Raw genomic sequence first — 14,567 nt, 5'->3', positions numbered from 1 at the left:
CACAGCAGTTGCTCCACCAATCACGAGCTCTCTCTGAAACCAGTAAGATCTGGTACCTTGGCAGGAAAAGGCAAAGCTTCCTCCGGGTCATCAATGCGCATGCCGTTCGAGAAACATCACTTCTTTAGCGCTGTCCTTTACAAGCGACTGGCGCAGTACGAAACAATTGCTTCGATTGGAGCTAACCATATACCGGCTTTCACGGCAGTAGCGCTCCTTAGACGGGCGTGATATAAGATGTGCGGCGCTTCATCTTCTTAAGTGGTAACGCAGCTGCGCTGACTCTCTTTACCTTGCATCACAAACTTCGTTCTTCGTTCATTCTTTTTCAAGTCGCTCTTTTTGAAACCCACACTCATTTACCCATCATGAAGACCGTCGCTGTTATCGCAGGTATCGCTGCGCTGGCTAACGCCCACGCCACTTGGCAACAACTCTGGAAGAACGGAGAGGATCTTGAGAGCACTTGCGCTCGTCTGCCTCCTTCCAACAGCCCTATCGAGGACTACACATCCACAGCTCTGCAGTGCAATGTCAGCCCTGCTGCCGCCTCTGGCAAGTGCGGCTTCGCGGCCGGTGATACAGTGACCATCGAGATGCACCAGCACAACACCCGTCTCTGCACTGAGGAGGGAATTGGTGGCGCTCACTGGGGTCCCGTCTTGGCTTACATGTCCAAAGTAGACGATGCTGCTACTGCTGACGGCTCATCCGAGTTCTTCAAGGTTTACGAGAACACATGGAAGAAGGCGCCAGGTTCTACCCAAGGTGACAACGACTACTGGGGCACCAAGGACCTCAACTACAACTGCGGAAAGCTCGACTTTACTATCCCAGAGGATATTGCCCCTGGTGACTACCTCCTCCGTGCTGAGGCCATCGCTCTCCACGCTGCCTCTTCCTCCGGTGGTGCCCAGCACTACGTTACTTGCTACCAGGTTACCGTCACTGGCGATGGAACTGCTACCCCTGCTGGTGTCAAGTTCCCGGAGGCTTATTCCAAGACTGGCTCAGGTCTCGGTTTCTCCATTCACCAGGACATGAGCGAGTACCCTGCTCCTGGCCCTGCCCTGTACGCTCGCGGTACCAAGGTCGACCCTCAGCTTCTTACCTTTGGTGAGATCTCTGGTGTCCCCAAGGCCACTGGCGGTGCTTCCGCTTCTGCCTCCAGCGCTGTCGTTGCACCTTCATCCACTGCCGTTGCGTCCGCCGCCGCTACTTCCGCTGCTGTCACCTCTGCCGTCCCTGCTTCCTCTGCCCCTGCTGAGACTCCTATCGCCTCGTCAGCTGCTGCTACATCGCCTGCTGCTCCTACATCGGTCGCCTCGGCTGCCACTTCCGCCGCTGCCTCCTCGGCTGTAGCTTCCGCACCTGCTGCCTCCTCCACTCCCGCCCCCGAGACTGGTGACAAGTACAACGTTGACTCTTTCGCTACCTACCTCGAGGCTCAGCCCGGAAGCGACGCTGAGTTCACAATCGAGGAGTTTATTGCTTGGCTCGAGAAGATCGAGAGCGGTTCCAACACCGCCGAGCCAACTGCTGCCCAGTCCTCCGCCGCTGCTGTCAAGCCTACCACCCCCGCTCCCGCCTCGTCTGCCGCTGCTATCTCGTCCGCTCCCGCTAAAACTACTCTTTCTACCGTCACCAAGCCCCAGCCCACCTCTGGCTCTGACTCTGGCTCCGATGTCGAGGTCAAGGCTTACGGCCGTTGCGGTGGTGAAGGCTACACTGGTAGCAGCACCTGCGCATCTGGTTTCACTTGCAAGGTCCAGAACCCCTACTACTCGCAGTGTGTCCAGTCTGAGGGCAACAACGCTGCTCAGCCCAGCGCATCCCAGCCCACTGCCGCCACTTCCACTGCCGCCCAGCCCACTGCTTCCAAGCCTGCTGCTGGTGCATCCTCCACCAAGGCTGCTACTCCTACCGCGACTGCTTCCTCCACTGCCCCTGCCGTCTCCAAGGAGGCTATTCCCTCTGCCTCTGCCTCTGCCTCGGCTGCACCTGCTGCTGACAAGCTCTGGACCATCCAGGAGCTCATTGCATTCCTCGAGGAGGCTGCCGAGTAAGCGTGTTGTTCAGAACCCGAAGCCAGTCGTTCTCCGGTCACGCTTCTACGCATGAGTACCAAAAGGCATCTGTAAATATGCATCTCCCCGTGGGAGCTTTTCGATTCTATATAGCGATTTCCTGAATGTATTTTTTCAATCAAGAGAGCCGGAGCGGCTCATCATGCCGATATGTTTAAGTAAGACCATCGTGACGTGTCTCTCAGCATGAGTAATAATTGGAGGTGGGTCAGCTTAGGAAGAGATGTCAAGTTCATTACTATCGCTGTGAATGCCTTGCCGGTTGCAACTAGTCCTAAGCGGCCAATGCTTGAAAATATTTACCGCAGCAAGTGTAGCTCAAGAGTCGTATAACCGCCTGACAAACGCTCTTGCTGCCGCCGAACTGCCGAGCCTCTTCGCGAGTCTTCTCTCCGAAGCACCGGATGGGATGATACCAGAGCAGTCTTGCAGACTGCCTACATCGTTACCGATAACAGCAAACCGGTTCCAAGCATCAGTGAATGCAGTGATCCAAGCACTGGTGTCACCATCTGCAAACTCTTTCCATTTCTTTTGTGTCTACTTTGTGTTAGATTTTGCATTTAATGTAGGATTATTTTGGGTCACCCACCTCAGTGTTGTTCGCAAGACCTCTGTCACTCTGCAAGGTGTATGGAGCCGTGCCATCCAAAGTTTCCTGGTAGAACTTCAAATCATAAATACTTGGCGTCGAGTCCAGACTCTTTCCTGCTTGCGCGGGATCATCGTTGACCTGCACAGCCACGGAGTGCGTTCCCATCAGCGCCACAACGTCGTCACCGCTGAAGCCCTTTGCCTTAAACTTGTCTAGGATAGATGAGATCGAGTCCCGGCTACCGGGTATGCTGTTCAGCGGCGCAGCTTCCCTGCTGTCTTTCCGGCCCACCAATGCTCTGACACGAGGACCAAGTGGACATGACGAGATAGCGACCGCGGCCGCGAATTCGATCATGTCTGCGGCGCTAGTATTGTACTTCTGTGTCCAGGAAAGTAGCTTTCCGCAGATATCTGACAGTCCAGCACTCTCCGCACGGCTGCATTCATCGGTCAAGATCAGACTGCCGTCGCAGCCGTTGTTGATACAGTCGTGGAATGGGGCGCGGATGGCGCCATGTGCATCACGACCACAGCCAGCAAAGGCAATTTGCAGTTCCGGAAGGACTGTTGACCAAACCTTTGGGCAAGAGTCTGTGCGAGGGAGGAGGCTTAGTGCTGATGTTGTGGAGACGAGGATGAGCAGTGATGATGCCAATGCTGAGGTGTACATCTTGATTGTCTTGATTGCCTGGCTATATCATTTGCAGTTCGAGGTGTACGAGTGATGTATGATTGGCAAGTATGAATGTTGAATGAAGCGCTTCCAATGGTAATGGGTAGACAACAGAAAATAAGGCCGCCGGGTGTTCTACGAGACAGTGACTGAGACCTGGCGAATATATATTTCTCTCTTGATGAGTAAAAGCCTGCGTGGATTGCATGAGCCGTGTGATCCACACACTACCTATCAGATTTCACATCATTTCATCTTACGAAAACCTGCTCGCTTAGTGGTCACGGTCAACAGGCGGCCGCCACACGGTGCATGTTGCATTCCCACACACCCGTGAGAGACATGAGCACCTGAAGACTCGAGCTTCTCCACAGATATCTTCTCGCCTCAACACTAGCAGCCAATTGCCTTCAAGCTGACAGTCAACTGTCGTCCCAAACAATCACTGTATTGGCTGCCGCGACCAGTTCTTGCTAACATTGGCGGACATGACCGGCGCCTTGCACGGCGTACGACACAATCCAGGCGAAGATTCACGCAGGGTTCAGGTGTACAAGGCTTCGTAAAGCTTAGAAGCATGTGCGCTATGACAGATGGCTTGTGGTGGTGCTGACTTCTGGGCTGAACAAGGCTTGTCGATCACTCGTAACGAGAGCTGAGCGTGCCGGATGAGCGACGAACAAGGCGCTAGTGAGCAAGGCCGACCCACAGCCATGGCTTTTCCGAAAGCCTGGCACACGCCCTCCGGTGAACGTGGGGAACCGAAACCGTGGTGAAAGTGAGCGGTTTGTGAAACGGTAAAGTGGTGGTTTTGCGATCTTATGGTGGAGTGTTCTGTTGCCGGTGGACCTTTGGCAAGGGTGCATGGCGTCAGCGACTGAATTTCACAGCGTCGAGCGGTTCGTCCACGACATAACTGCATGACATCCCAGGTGTCGTTCTAGCATTCGACAGCGTACGACAGACAGCAGATTCTCTAAACATGCATGAAATTGCAGTCAGCCTCGCCAGCGCGCCCAGAGTTGACTTGTTCGGTCTGCCCCTCCACCCACTCAACAGATCGGCATTGCGAACGAGATAGCGAATCCTCTATTTTGGTAGGCAGTTCGACCGCTGTCGCGCATCGCGCAGATCGCAGTCGAGTCAAGCTTTTGGCGCCCAGGATAGCGGAGTGACATTGTCTGGGGATCTCTTACCGCTTCTGGAAAGGCCGGTGAATCTAGGCTCCCATTTTAGATTTTTCATCGTTAGCATAGCGACACGACGTCAACGTGGCATTAGCCGACTATGACTTTCGTGTGGATTCTTTCAAACAATCGCATCGAAAGCGTGGTAAGCTGACGCGTGTACGATGCAGCGTGGAAAGGCTAATTTGCCCGTTCGGAACATCCCTTTAAATTTACAGCGTTCCTCAGGTACACAGACACTAGGCACACATAGCTGCTTCTTGGGCATGGAGCTTTAAACTGGCTATACGGGTAGAGTCTTTTCCCTCTAGCATGCGGGGCTATTGAGCGGCTTGTCGGTTTTAAAAATGAGCAGGAGTTCACGCCGGAAGACGAGTAAATGAGCAAAAAAATGGGCGCGGTGCCAACTGAACGCACATCTCTTACATCACCCGATCTCATTGTATACTGCCTCATCATAGCTCGCTAAACCACCGCGGCCTGCGGTGGGTTGTACGGTGTGAGCGTCTTACCATTGAACCACGCGCCCGGTAATGGTTTGATGGAAGACGAGACAATGATAACATATATTAGTAAATGAATTTGGGGATAAGTAGTATACTAGGCGAAGAAGAAGAAGCGCGACGACGAAAGGGAGTGGCACGCGAGAAGAAAAGCTTCCGAGGGCAAGGTAAGTGCAACCAACAACTAAGATGACTCTGCCCCCTATTCCCTATCAAGTCAAGTACTAGTCAACAGTACAAGGCTGCGGTAAGAAGAAAGACTTGACGGTAGTTTTAAGTAGGATACGCCCATGCTAGGAGGTCACATGTCTGATTCCGATCTAAGATCTAAGCTAAGTTTGGTTGATGCAGACATATGCAGCTATAGTGGATTTCCTTCGCACCTCACTCTCTCGTATGCCTTGACGTGATCGCCTCTTGGTTCTTGAGCCAGCATGAGATTCATCGGTATCGCCTTCAAAACTGGCTGAAAGTCATTCGGTCTTTGGGCCTCCTTAGCCTTTAGGCGAGTTCTCGTCGATGAGCCACCTTCACCTCGTCTTTCCCGGTAGCTGGATCTTTTCTCTACTCTATCCAACTACGCAACAATGAATAAACCCCGGGGCCGTTTACAGTTCCACCACTATGCTCGGTCTTTGTCCCGCCACCATGCTCGGCCTTGCGCTGGCACTTCTCGTCGATACGGCGACCGCTGGCTCCGGCGGCAAGGATGAGCGTTCATGCAAGGAATGTGTTACCACGTATGGTAATTGCGTGAAGGTGCGTCTTAATCATATGTACCGCTCGCGCATGTCATCCATACTAACATGAACTCCAGGTTCGCAAGCCCGGCAACACCTGCGAGCACGACTGACACTGCAAGATCGCCCAGGAGGATACCTACTGCCGTGGCACGTGCGGTTTTGGGTCCGCATGCGATTATGTCTAAGTGAAGGGAAGAGACTCCGCCAGCTTTAAAATTAGCTGGAGCTCATGCGGTTGCAAAACACAAGTCAATCAGTTTCTACCAGGGCTAAGCCGCTAAGCAAAAGTGTGGAAATGTAATAATCTCTTGAGATAGACGAGGAAACGATGGGGTTTGCATGCTTGGCTCCTGTTGATACAGTGATATATCCCTTGAGAATGTGCCATCTCAGCTTGGAGCCGGAACAATCAGTCCAGCTGGATTGAGTTGTCCACGTCAACTCCCTGCGACAACATCCCACACTGCAGTTCAAGCTCTACCTCTAGCCGATCAACAAAAAAAGTATCCGCGATCCCTTTCCACATAAGGCCATTCTCACGGTGCAGAGCCGCTATCAGCTCATTGTCAGCATCAGCCCACGCAAACCCAGGGCCGCTCCAGGATCCAATCCCGGTTCCGCCGTTCCATTGCGCAGTTCCCGGCCACTTAAAGCGCTCTATTAAGTCTAGGATCCCGTCTCTATTTTCTGCAGATAGGTTGGTGTGGAAGACCATCGTCTGCTCATGCACGTCTCTCGTTGATTGGCCGGGTCGGGACGTCTAATTTGGCTGCAAGATCTGACTCTGCTGTCCGGGGATCCCGTCGGTGGAAGCGCTGAGGTCGCTAGGTACAGAGGTAGAATGTCTAGATAACTCACATCGTCGTTTCCAAATAGCTTCCAGAGTCCCAGTGTTGCGGAAGTGGTCGTTATGGATTTCTTCAGTGCTCAATCTTGCCGCAGCTCCACAGAGTATGTACAAGTCGCCTATCGAAGTCCATTTTCCATTTACTCCAATCATGTAACTGGAAGTGGTACTACTCCTGAGATCTAGCTGATATGCACGGATGTCACAGCAGTATTAGTCCGAGGATACAGGAGTGTGTTGCAGATTTCTCTGGGCGCAGTGGTGTCCTGGAGATTCTCCACAACATTGTCGTCGTGTCGAGACCATACGGTTCGTTCCATGTGATTCTTGTCGATGTACTGTCGGACCAGTCGTTCATCGCGGTCAAATCTGCTTGCGATTTCGGAAACAAGAAAGCCTCCACGGGCAAGCTCGCAGAGAACCTATTCGTCCATCCAGCTCAGAGATAGATCTACAGTCGTGGTCGTAGACATGCTGCGTCAGCAGAAAGCAGGGATTCTCACACCGGTTTCGATGTGGTATTTGAGCTTTTTGCCTTGTCAGCTGGCTTCAGTCAAGCAGGACATGCTCAGGTCGAGACTCCACAGTTGACCCATTAGCAAACAGTAAAATTCAATTTACAGCTGCCTATTGGACGTGCATTCCTACATACAACGGTCACAGACGATGCCATTCAACACTTGTTTATGAACGTGTGCGGAAAAGGAAGGAGCAGCTGACTAAGCGATGGTTCGATAATGGCGAGACGAAGGTTGGCGACTTTCAAAAAGCTATTGGCGTCAGCTCAGTCACCTACGGGCAAACATGGGGCTTCATCAAGATGTTGGATCTCAGAGGAATCAAATCGCTCAGACCTCCCACGAAGCCAAAGAAGTGCGAACGAGCGGCAGGTGCTGGAGCGTAGGCTGAAACTGTTCTGGCTGCCGTTGAGGTACGGGGTGGAAATGACGATATGAGTGGTATCTGTTTGTTTTAGGTGGTTTCCTGATGATTTGGTGTATGACACCTCTCCAAGTCTCTAGCCCATGCTGTACGTTCGACTTCTTGGAGTTATATTATTATATACTGGATCACCCATTGAGCGTCCTTCATATGCCTACCCAAATGTGCATGCGCCTCGAACGCCGTTGCTGTAAATCCAAAGTGCCTCGGTGTGCTATAATGTTGCTGCAGCCTCGATGGCCCCAGCCGCCTTGAACGCTGTCTTATTTGTGATGACGACCTCGACAGGGTATTTCCATTCCATAAACTTCGCCCAACCTGCAAAGAATCAGCACCTTAGCCATCCTTGTGACTGTCCCAGCATGACGTACTATAATATGCCAACTTCCGCCCAAAGTATTTGCCAATGTACGGTACCATCACCATTGTGAGCAGCAGTTCCATTTGCTGCAACGACTCCCTCCACTCTCTTTCCGCATCTGAAACATATTCGTCCTCGTCGACCGAGGAGTTCGTAGATGAGCTAGGAAGGGAGTCGATGTCGGCCTCGGAGGAGCTCGCATGGGGCTCGATGAAGCCCTGACTGCTGCTCAGAGACATGGTGGCGGTGGGGAAGTGTTGGTATTCGAGGAAGGAGGTGCGGATTCGGCGATGACTGTGGGCTACCGTGACTGCATCGATGGAGCTGAGGTCTGGTCGCACGGAGTTGATGCTGCGGGTATATCCCGGCGCGCGTTTGGTGATGTGAAGCCGAGCGAAAGGAGCCAATGAGCGATGGTGGGGCTTAGCGTACCGTGGCTGATGCGCCAAGATATCTCAGAGTCACAGTGAGTGCGGCAAAAAGAACACTGAAGGTCAAACTCCGTCCCTTCGACTCCACACCCACCTTTCGAACCTATAACTGCGGACTACTGGGAATTCGATACCCAGGATCACAGCTTCAACGTTGATAGTAACAGAAACGAGCACAACCGCAATCATGGCCGACACTGTACGTCATCTCGAGCCCCACGTTCGCGCTCAAATCCATTGTGTCCGACCAACATCAGACAACTGCGATTCTTCACCACCTGCTTGTTGCCGGTCGATCTGCCAAATACTAATATTCTAACATACCTGAGCAGGAAGCCGCCGAGCGCAAGCCCCGCAAGTCCGTCGCCTTCTCAGAGGAAAACACAATCGTCGATAGCGATGGGCAGGTCACCGAGTCGAAAGAGACCAACAGTGGTAAGTTATCCGCTGAGAAGCATAGCACTGGCTCCCCTGCGCTCGCGGGTAATGCCCCCGATAGCGATACCTACGACGAACAACCGGCTGACAAATTGGGCTACAGATGCCGATAAGGACGTCGAGGAGGTCACCGAGATGTTCGCCGACCTAGCCAAGAAGGTGCGATCACCTTGTACCCCATCGAAATCAGATGGAAACTGACATGTAACAGAAGAAGAAGAAGTCTAGCAAGAAGGAGGGCGAGGAGGGTGGTGACGCCGCCGCTGAGGGCGACTTCGCTGCGCTCAAGAAGAAGAAGAAGTCCAGCAAGAAGAAGGTCGAGGACGACTTCGAGGCCAAGCTAGCGGCAGCTGGTGGCGATGCTGCTGAGGAGGAGGCACCTGCTGCCGAAGAAGACGACGTCCAGGAGGGTGACATGATCAAGGGCACCGGCATCTGGTCGCACGACAACACAACTCCTGTCAAGTACGACATGCTCCTCAACCGATTCTTCACGCTCCTCCACTCGCAACATCCCGATCTCGCCGGCAACAGCGTCAAGAGCTACAAGATCCCGCCACCGCAGTGCCTCCGTGAAGGAAACAAGAAGACTATCTTCGCCAACATCGCCGAGATTTGCAAGAGAATGAAGCGTACCGACGAGCACGTCACCCAATTCTTGTTCGCCGAATTGGGTACCAGCGGTTCCGTTGACGGCTCTCGCCGTCTCGTTATCAAGGGTCGTTTCCAGCAGAAACAGATCGAGAATGTTCTCAGGAGATACATTGTCGAATACGTCACCTGCAAGACTTGCCGTTCTCCCGACACAGAGTACGCCGCCCCAGTTTTTTATTCGCTGCACACGCTAATATTGCTATAGCCTCTCCAAGGGTGAGAACCGTCTCAGCTTCGTCACCTGCAACAGCTGCGGATCGAGGCGTTCGGTACAGGCTATCAAGACCGGTTTCTCTGCACAGATCGGCAAGAGAAGGAGGATGATCAAGACTTAATGAGTTCACGTTTGCGCTTTACGAGTATCGACATGCATTTGCTTGGCTGGGTTGGCGGGCGCTACGGATGTCATGGCGGTTCGCTCGTTCGGATAACGATACGGCTATGGGATGGTATACGAACAGCCTTGTGTACAACATCACATAGGAGTGGCTCATGTATATTCGCATCACGACACAATCAGAGGTTCACCGTCTGGTGGCTCTTACACCTCAGCCTGGAGGCGACGGGCACCCCGGCTCATGTGCAGCTTCTGAGAGTACTCTAGATGGCAGACATCTTTTTGAGTCTCCCAAGCATATCGAAGGCTTGAAGCTAGTAAATTGTACGATCTGTAGGCACCAGCGAATCACATCCACGCCCGCAGTACGAAGAAGCTCGTTTTTTGGCCGATCAAGAAGTCCGTGCCCTACCGTGTCCGTGCGCGTGATGCCAGGATTCGCGTGATGCCCCGAACCACCAAAACAAGCACTTGCAAACATGAGGCTGTAGAGCCACACAGAATAGCTATTATCACAAGATTCTGTAGTGGATTAATCTATACATATGTGCAATTATTCTGGCTACTTAAACTTCTTGCGTGGAGCAATTTTGCAGCTACAGGAGTTGTATAACGTACTCTATCACCGAGCTAGTTATATCACTAAACTAGTCAAAAAATCATAGCGCGCCTAACTTATGTTGCAGCAACTTAAATTACTTGCTATTAAATAGTAATCTAGCGTACTATGTACTTGTATTAGATTTAAAATCTTCTCCTATATCTTTCTATGTAAAGAAAGTAGGGGAAGGACTAGACTACTTTCTTCCTAGTCTACAAGGACCTAGACAAATCTAGACTAGCTTTGTCTAAATAGGAAGCGTATAGCCTAATAGAGGTAAGGTAGGGTTACGTAATATAATTAACAAGTTATTATATTAGATACTAGGTAGAGATTCCTAGGCTAGGTACAGAGCAAACGGAGGGGGGAGAGCTAGAGGTATTTATACTTCCTCTCCTTTATCTTTGTAAAGTTATAAGACTTTGTTCTTATAATCTTTCTCTAGCATATTTCCTTCTTAGGTATAGCGCTATGCTTACCTAAGCATTGTCATCATAATCTCCTAGAAGAGAGGATTAGAATGGTGTGCTTATAAAGCCTGTATCTCCTCTTGTTCTTAAGATATGCTGTTCTCTATTTTTAGTAACTAGAAATATTCTAGACCCTCTGCTTATAAATAGAGTAGCCTACTCTGTGAGATGCTGACGTATATGATTACGCATGCACCTACGTAATCTTGCTTGCGTATGCAGCAATACTAAGCATAGATGCTGTAGACCTACCTAGAGGAGTCTAGAACGTTCTGCTTAGAAATACAGACAGAGGAGAGGAAGTATAAATACCTCTGGCTCTCCCCCCTCTGTTCGCTCTGTACCTAGCCTAGGAATCTTTCCCTAGTATCTAATATAATAACTTTTCTATTATATTACATAACCGTACCTTACCTCTATTAGGCTATACGCTTCCTATTTAGACAAAGCTAGTCTAGATTTGTCTAGGTCCTTCTAGACTAGGAAGAAAGTAGTCTAGTCCTTCCCCTACTTTCTTTACAATCTGTATTTCTAAGCAGAACGTTCTAGACTCCTCTAGGTAGGTCTACTTTGTAATCTATGCTCAGTATTGCTGCATATATAAGCAAGATTACATAGGTGCATACATAATTATATACGTTAGCATCTTATAGACTAGGATACTCTATTTGTAAGCAGAGGGTCTAGAACATTTCTAGTTACTAAAAATAGAGAATAGCATATCTTAAGAACAAGAGGAGATACAGGCTTTATAAGCACACTATTCTAATCCTCTCTTTTAGGAGATTATATTAACAGTGCTTAGGTAAGCATGGCGCTATAACTAAGAAGGAAATATGCGAGAGAAAGATTATAAGAAGAAAGTCTTAACATACCTCACGGGCGAGTGGAACACCGAGCGAGTGGAACACTTTTGCCAAGCCCCCACCAAACCACCCTTTACATACTAATGCCTTCTCAACACCACTATTTAGACGTGTCAAACGAAGCTCAGATACAGCTTGCGCTTCAAGCTCTTTAACAAGACGCGACTCTATCCCTGCAACGCGCTGCTACTATCTACAGGGTTCCTTAAGCTACACTAAGTAGACAACGCGCAGGACAACCTTCATGCGCTAATATTACAGCTAACCTACAGAAGCTGGACAACAATAAGGAGAAGGTGATTATTAAACATGTTTTTAAGCTAGATGCGCAAGGATTTTCTGTAGTAGTCTGGCCAAAGGCCAATAAAGGATATCTACTTCCTAACAACTTTTGCTAAAAAGCATGCACAAGTTAACTAGACGTCTAGTTAACTGCGTAGATAATATATATCTAGCTTAAGCCAAGCCGGCTAAGCTAATGTAACTGGCTAGCTCTAGCTCTTCTTTAGCTTTAGAGTCTAGACTGTTACATTTTCCCCTTAGCTCTTAGATGTGGCTACTATAGCTAATTCCTTGCGCGCTGAGCGTGATCTAGGCCCTGTTGGCGCAAACTGGCCTAGTACGTTTGTTAAGCAATACCTAGAGCTTAAAGTTAAGTTTAATTGCAAGTATAACTATAAGAGAGCCCTCTGTGAAGATCCTAAGGTTCTGCAGGGCTAGTTTAGCCTAGTAGCTAACACTAAAGCTAAGTATATTATCTAGCATAAAGACACGTACAACTTTAACAAGACAGGCTTTATAATAGGCTAGATCTCCCTAGGAGCAGTTGTTATAGCTTTAGAATAACAAGGTTAGCTAAAGGCAGTCCAGCTGGGCAACTAGGAGTGGGCTACAGCTATAGTAGGCATTAATGCTAAAGGATAGGCTATTCCTACCTTCCTTATCTTTAAGGCCTACTACTACCTCTCTACCTAGTACAAAGAAGAGGATCTGCCTTAAGACTAGGTTATTAGAGTCTCTAATAACAGCTAGACTACTAACAAGCTTAGTCTAGACTAGATAAACCACTTTAACAGGCATACAAAGGAGCATACTATTAGCACCTACTATTTGCTTATTATTAATAGTTATAAGAGCTATAACTCTCTCAAATTCTAGCAGTACTGTAAGGATAACAAGATAATTACTCTCTATTTACCTCCCTACTTATTACATCTTATACAGCCCCTTAATATAGCTTGTTTTGCTACTTTAAAGAAGGCGTATAGGCGCTAAGCTAAAATACTTATGTGTAACTAGATTAACTATATTACAAAGATAGAGTTCCTACTAACGTAATCGGCCATTGAGTCGGCCAGGCAATTGAGCCGGCCACCTTATGCAGCCACCCACCTTGACACTCAGATAACTCAACACCACAACGTTGTGCTGTGGCTCACAGTACGTCAAATTAATCCACTCTGTCTACAGTATCTTGCTTACATGTGCGCTTATTGTGCCCAGCCTAACCACACCTCCCACAGCGTTAAGAACCCTCTCTACTACCACCTGTTTGCACCCTCTCCTTACGCCTCTCTGCCTCTACCTGCACCACCACCTCTTATGTAGCTATTATTTCCTCTGCCTCTTGCTGTAATAGGGTTCCTCTATACTAGATCTACTTCCTTTTATATACTTTACGCTTAGAAGTAGCTTTATTTACTACTTAAAGCTTAACTATCTTAGCTACTATAAGCACCTAGGAATACACTATTATATTACCTCCCTTTTTAAACTACTGCACTATCTTAATAATTAAAGCTAGAGATAAACTATAGTGCTACCTAATCTAGTTAGATATTAGTGTTAATTAAGCTAATATTTTAGCAGTGTTGCTTAGTGTTCTAGGTTGCTAGGTAGTAGGCCCTAGTAAAGGTAGTATTAGCGTACAAGGCTTTACTTTAAGCTTTAATAGCACTACCTCTAGGTTGTCTAGAACTAAGCCTATTGCTTAGAAGCTTAATTAGATATTATTAGATAAAAACGCCTTATTAAACACCTAATTAAAGGTAGCTAAGAATACTTTCTTATTAATATAAGTAATATAGCTATTTGCTAAGATATTAATTTCTGTCTTATATGCTTATTTTAATAGGGCAAAACAGCCTACATTAAGTGGCTGTAGGATATAGGAGGTGTGAGGAGGCATACAGAGAGTAATAATTTTGTTCTCCTCACACAGATCCTGGAAGGCAAGCGACTTGTGGCTCTCATGGCCATCAATAATCAGCAGCCAGTAGCTACCCACTGTCTAGGCTGTTGTATGCTGGATAAAGTGCTTTAGCCACTCTAGGCCTAGTTTATTTGTTGTCTAGCTATTCTTGCTAACACTAATACGCTAATCCTTTAGGTTGTAATACTAGGCTTAGTTGTAGTTCTTTGCTTTAAAGATAATAAAGGGCAGGAAAACCTACCCTATAGTATTAATTATAGTAATTAACATTGCCTATTTATAGTTACTAGGCTAGACTCTAAGTAGCTTAAGACACCTCTTAGACGCTGTTACTACCTTAACAGACCCTCTAACACCTATCTAGAAGCTAGTCTTGTTAAAGTTATAGGTATCTTAGTCCTAGATACTATATTTAGCTTTGACGTTGCGCACAAGGTTAAACTAGGGGCTGATAATAGCTAGATTACTGCACAAGACTCTCTAGTGATCGCGCTGTCTAGTTACCTAAGACTTGATCTTAGGTTTCTAGTTTACAAGGTACCTAGCCTATTTTTCTCTAACCTTACTACTACTATAGGCAGCTAGCAGTTAATTGGCCATTTCACGTACGTAGCTTAG

At 48.6% G+C, this 14,567-nt stretch overlaps 4 protein-coding genes across 4 annotated transcripts; 2 read left to right on the top strand and 2 right to left on the bottom strand.

The window, feature by feature from the left end:
- The first annotated feature begins 189 nt into the window (after positions 1-189).
- On the top strand, positions 190-2,301 carry M421DRAFT_424647 (carbohydrate-binding module family 1 protein). The gene has a single exon (XM_033593820.1). The coding sequence runs from the start codon at positions 369-371 to the stop codon at positions 2,064-2,066; it is 1,698 nt and encodes a 565-aa protein (XP_033444766.1). The 5' UTR covers positions 190-368; the 3' UTR covers positions 2,067-2,301.
- Positions 2,290-3,548, bottom strand: M421DRAFT_424646 (class II peroxidase). Its single transcript, XM_033593819.1, has 2 exons — positions 2,680-3,548; positions 2,290-2,627 (listed from the first exon to the last, which is right to left on the bottom strand). Exons 1-2 carry the CDS (start codon positions 3,352-3,354, stop codon positions 2,406-2,408), a joined length of 897 nt encoding a protein of 298 aa, XP_033444765.1. The 5' UTR covers positions 3,355-3,548; the 3' UTR covers positions 2,290-2,405.
- A 3,828-nt stretch (positions 3,549-7,376) lies between these two features.
- Positions 7,377-8,509, bottom strand: M421DRAFT_424644 (uncharacterized protein). The gene is made up of 2 exons (XM_033593818.1): positions 7,951-8,509; positions 7,377-7,897 (listed from the first exon to the last, which is right to left on the bottom strand). The coding sequence occupies exons 1-2, from the start codon at positions 8,177-8,179 to the stop codon at positions 7,794-7,796; spliced, it is 333 nt and encodes a 110-aa protein (XP_033444764.1). The 5' UTR covers positions 8,180-8,509; the 3' UTR covers positions 7,377-7,793.
- Positions 8,328-10,022, top strand: M421DRAFT_275732 (uncharacterized protein). Its single transcript, XM_033588849.1, has 5 exons — positions 8,328-8,570; positions 8,704-8,854; positions 8,913-8,968; positions 9,021-9,619; positions 9,669-10,022. Exons 1-5 carry the CDS (start codon positions 8,559-8,561, stop codon positions 9,796-9,798), a joined length of 948 nt encoding a protein of 315 aa, XP_033444763.1. The 5' UTR covers positions 8,328-8,558; the 3' UTR covers positions 9,799-10,022.
- The last annotated feature ends 4,545 nt before the right edge of the window (positions 10,023-14,567 follow it).

This window comes from Didymella exigua, assembly GCF_010094145.1.
Source record: "Didymella exigua CBS 183.55 unplaced genomic scaffold M421scaffold_37, whole genome shotgun sequence".
NCBI classification, from domain to species: domain Eukaryota; kingdom Fungi; phylum Ascomycota; class Dothideomycetes; order Pleosporales; family Didymellaceae; genus Didymella; species Didymella exigua.
The sequence above is the reverse complement of the archived record's forward strand: the minus strand, read 5'-3'. Positions and strand labels throughout refer to the sequence as shown.

Bases quoted from the DNA above. Each gene is read 5' to 3' on its own strand.
- M421DRAFT_424644 (XM_033593818.1), bottom strand. From the start codon at position 8,179: ATGTCTCTGAGCAGCAGTCAGGGCTTCATCGAGCCCCATGCGAGCTCC. The intron at 7,898-7,950 runs GTACGTCATGCT...GATTCTTTGCAG, and splicing joins GCGGAAGTTGGCATATTATA to GTTGGGCGAAGTTTATGGAA.
- M421DRAFT_424646 (XM_033593819.1), bottom strand. From the start codon at position 3,354: ATGTACACCTCAGCATTGGCATCATCACTGCTCATCCTCGTCTCCACA. The intron at 2,628-2,679 runs GTGGGTGACCCA...AACACAAAGTAG, and splicing joins GTCTTGCGAACAACACTGAG to ACACAAAAGAAATGGAAAGA.
- M421DRAFT_275732 (XM_033588849.1), top strand. The intron at 8,855-8,912 runs GTAATGCCCCCG...ATTGGGCTACAG, and splicing joins TGGCTCCCCTGCGCTCGCGG to ATGCCGATAAGGACGTCGAG. The intron at 9,620-9,668 runs GTACGCCGCCCC...ATATTGCTATAG, and splicing joins TGCCGTTCTCCCGACACAGA to CCTCTCCAAGGGTGAGAACC.
- M421DRAFT_424647 (XM_033593820.1), top strand. From the start codon at position 369: ATGAAGACCGTCGCTGTTATCGCAGGTATCGCTGCGCTGGCTAACGCC.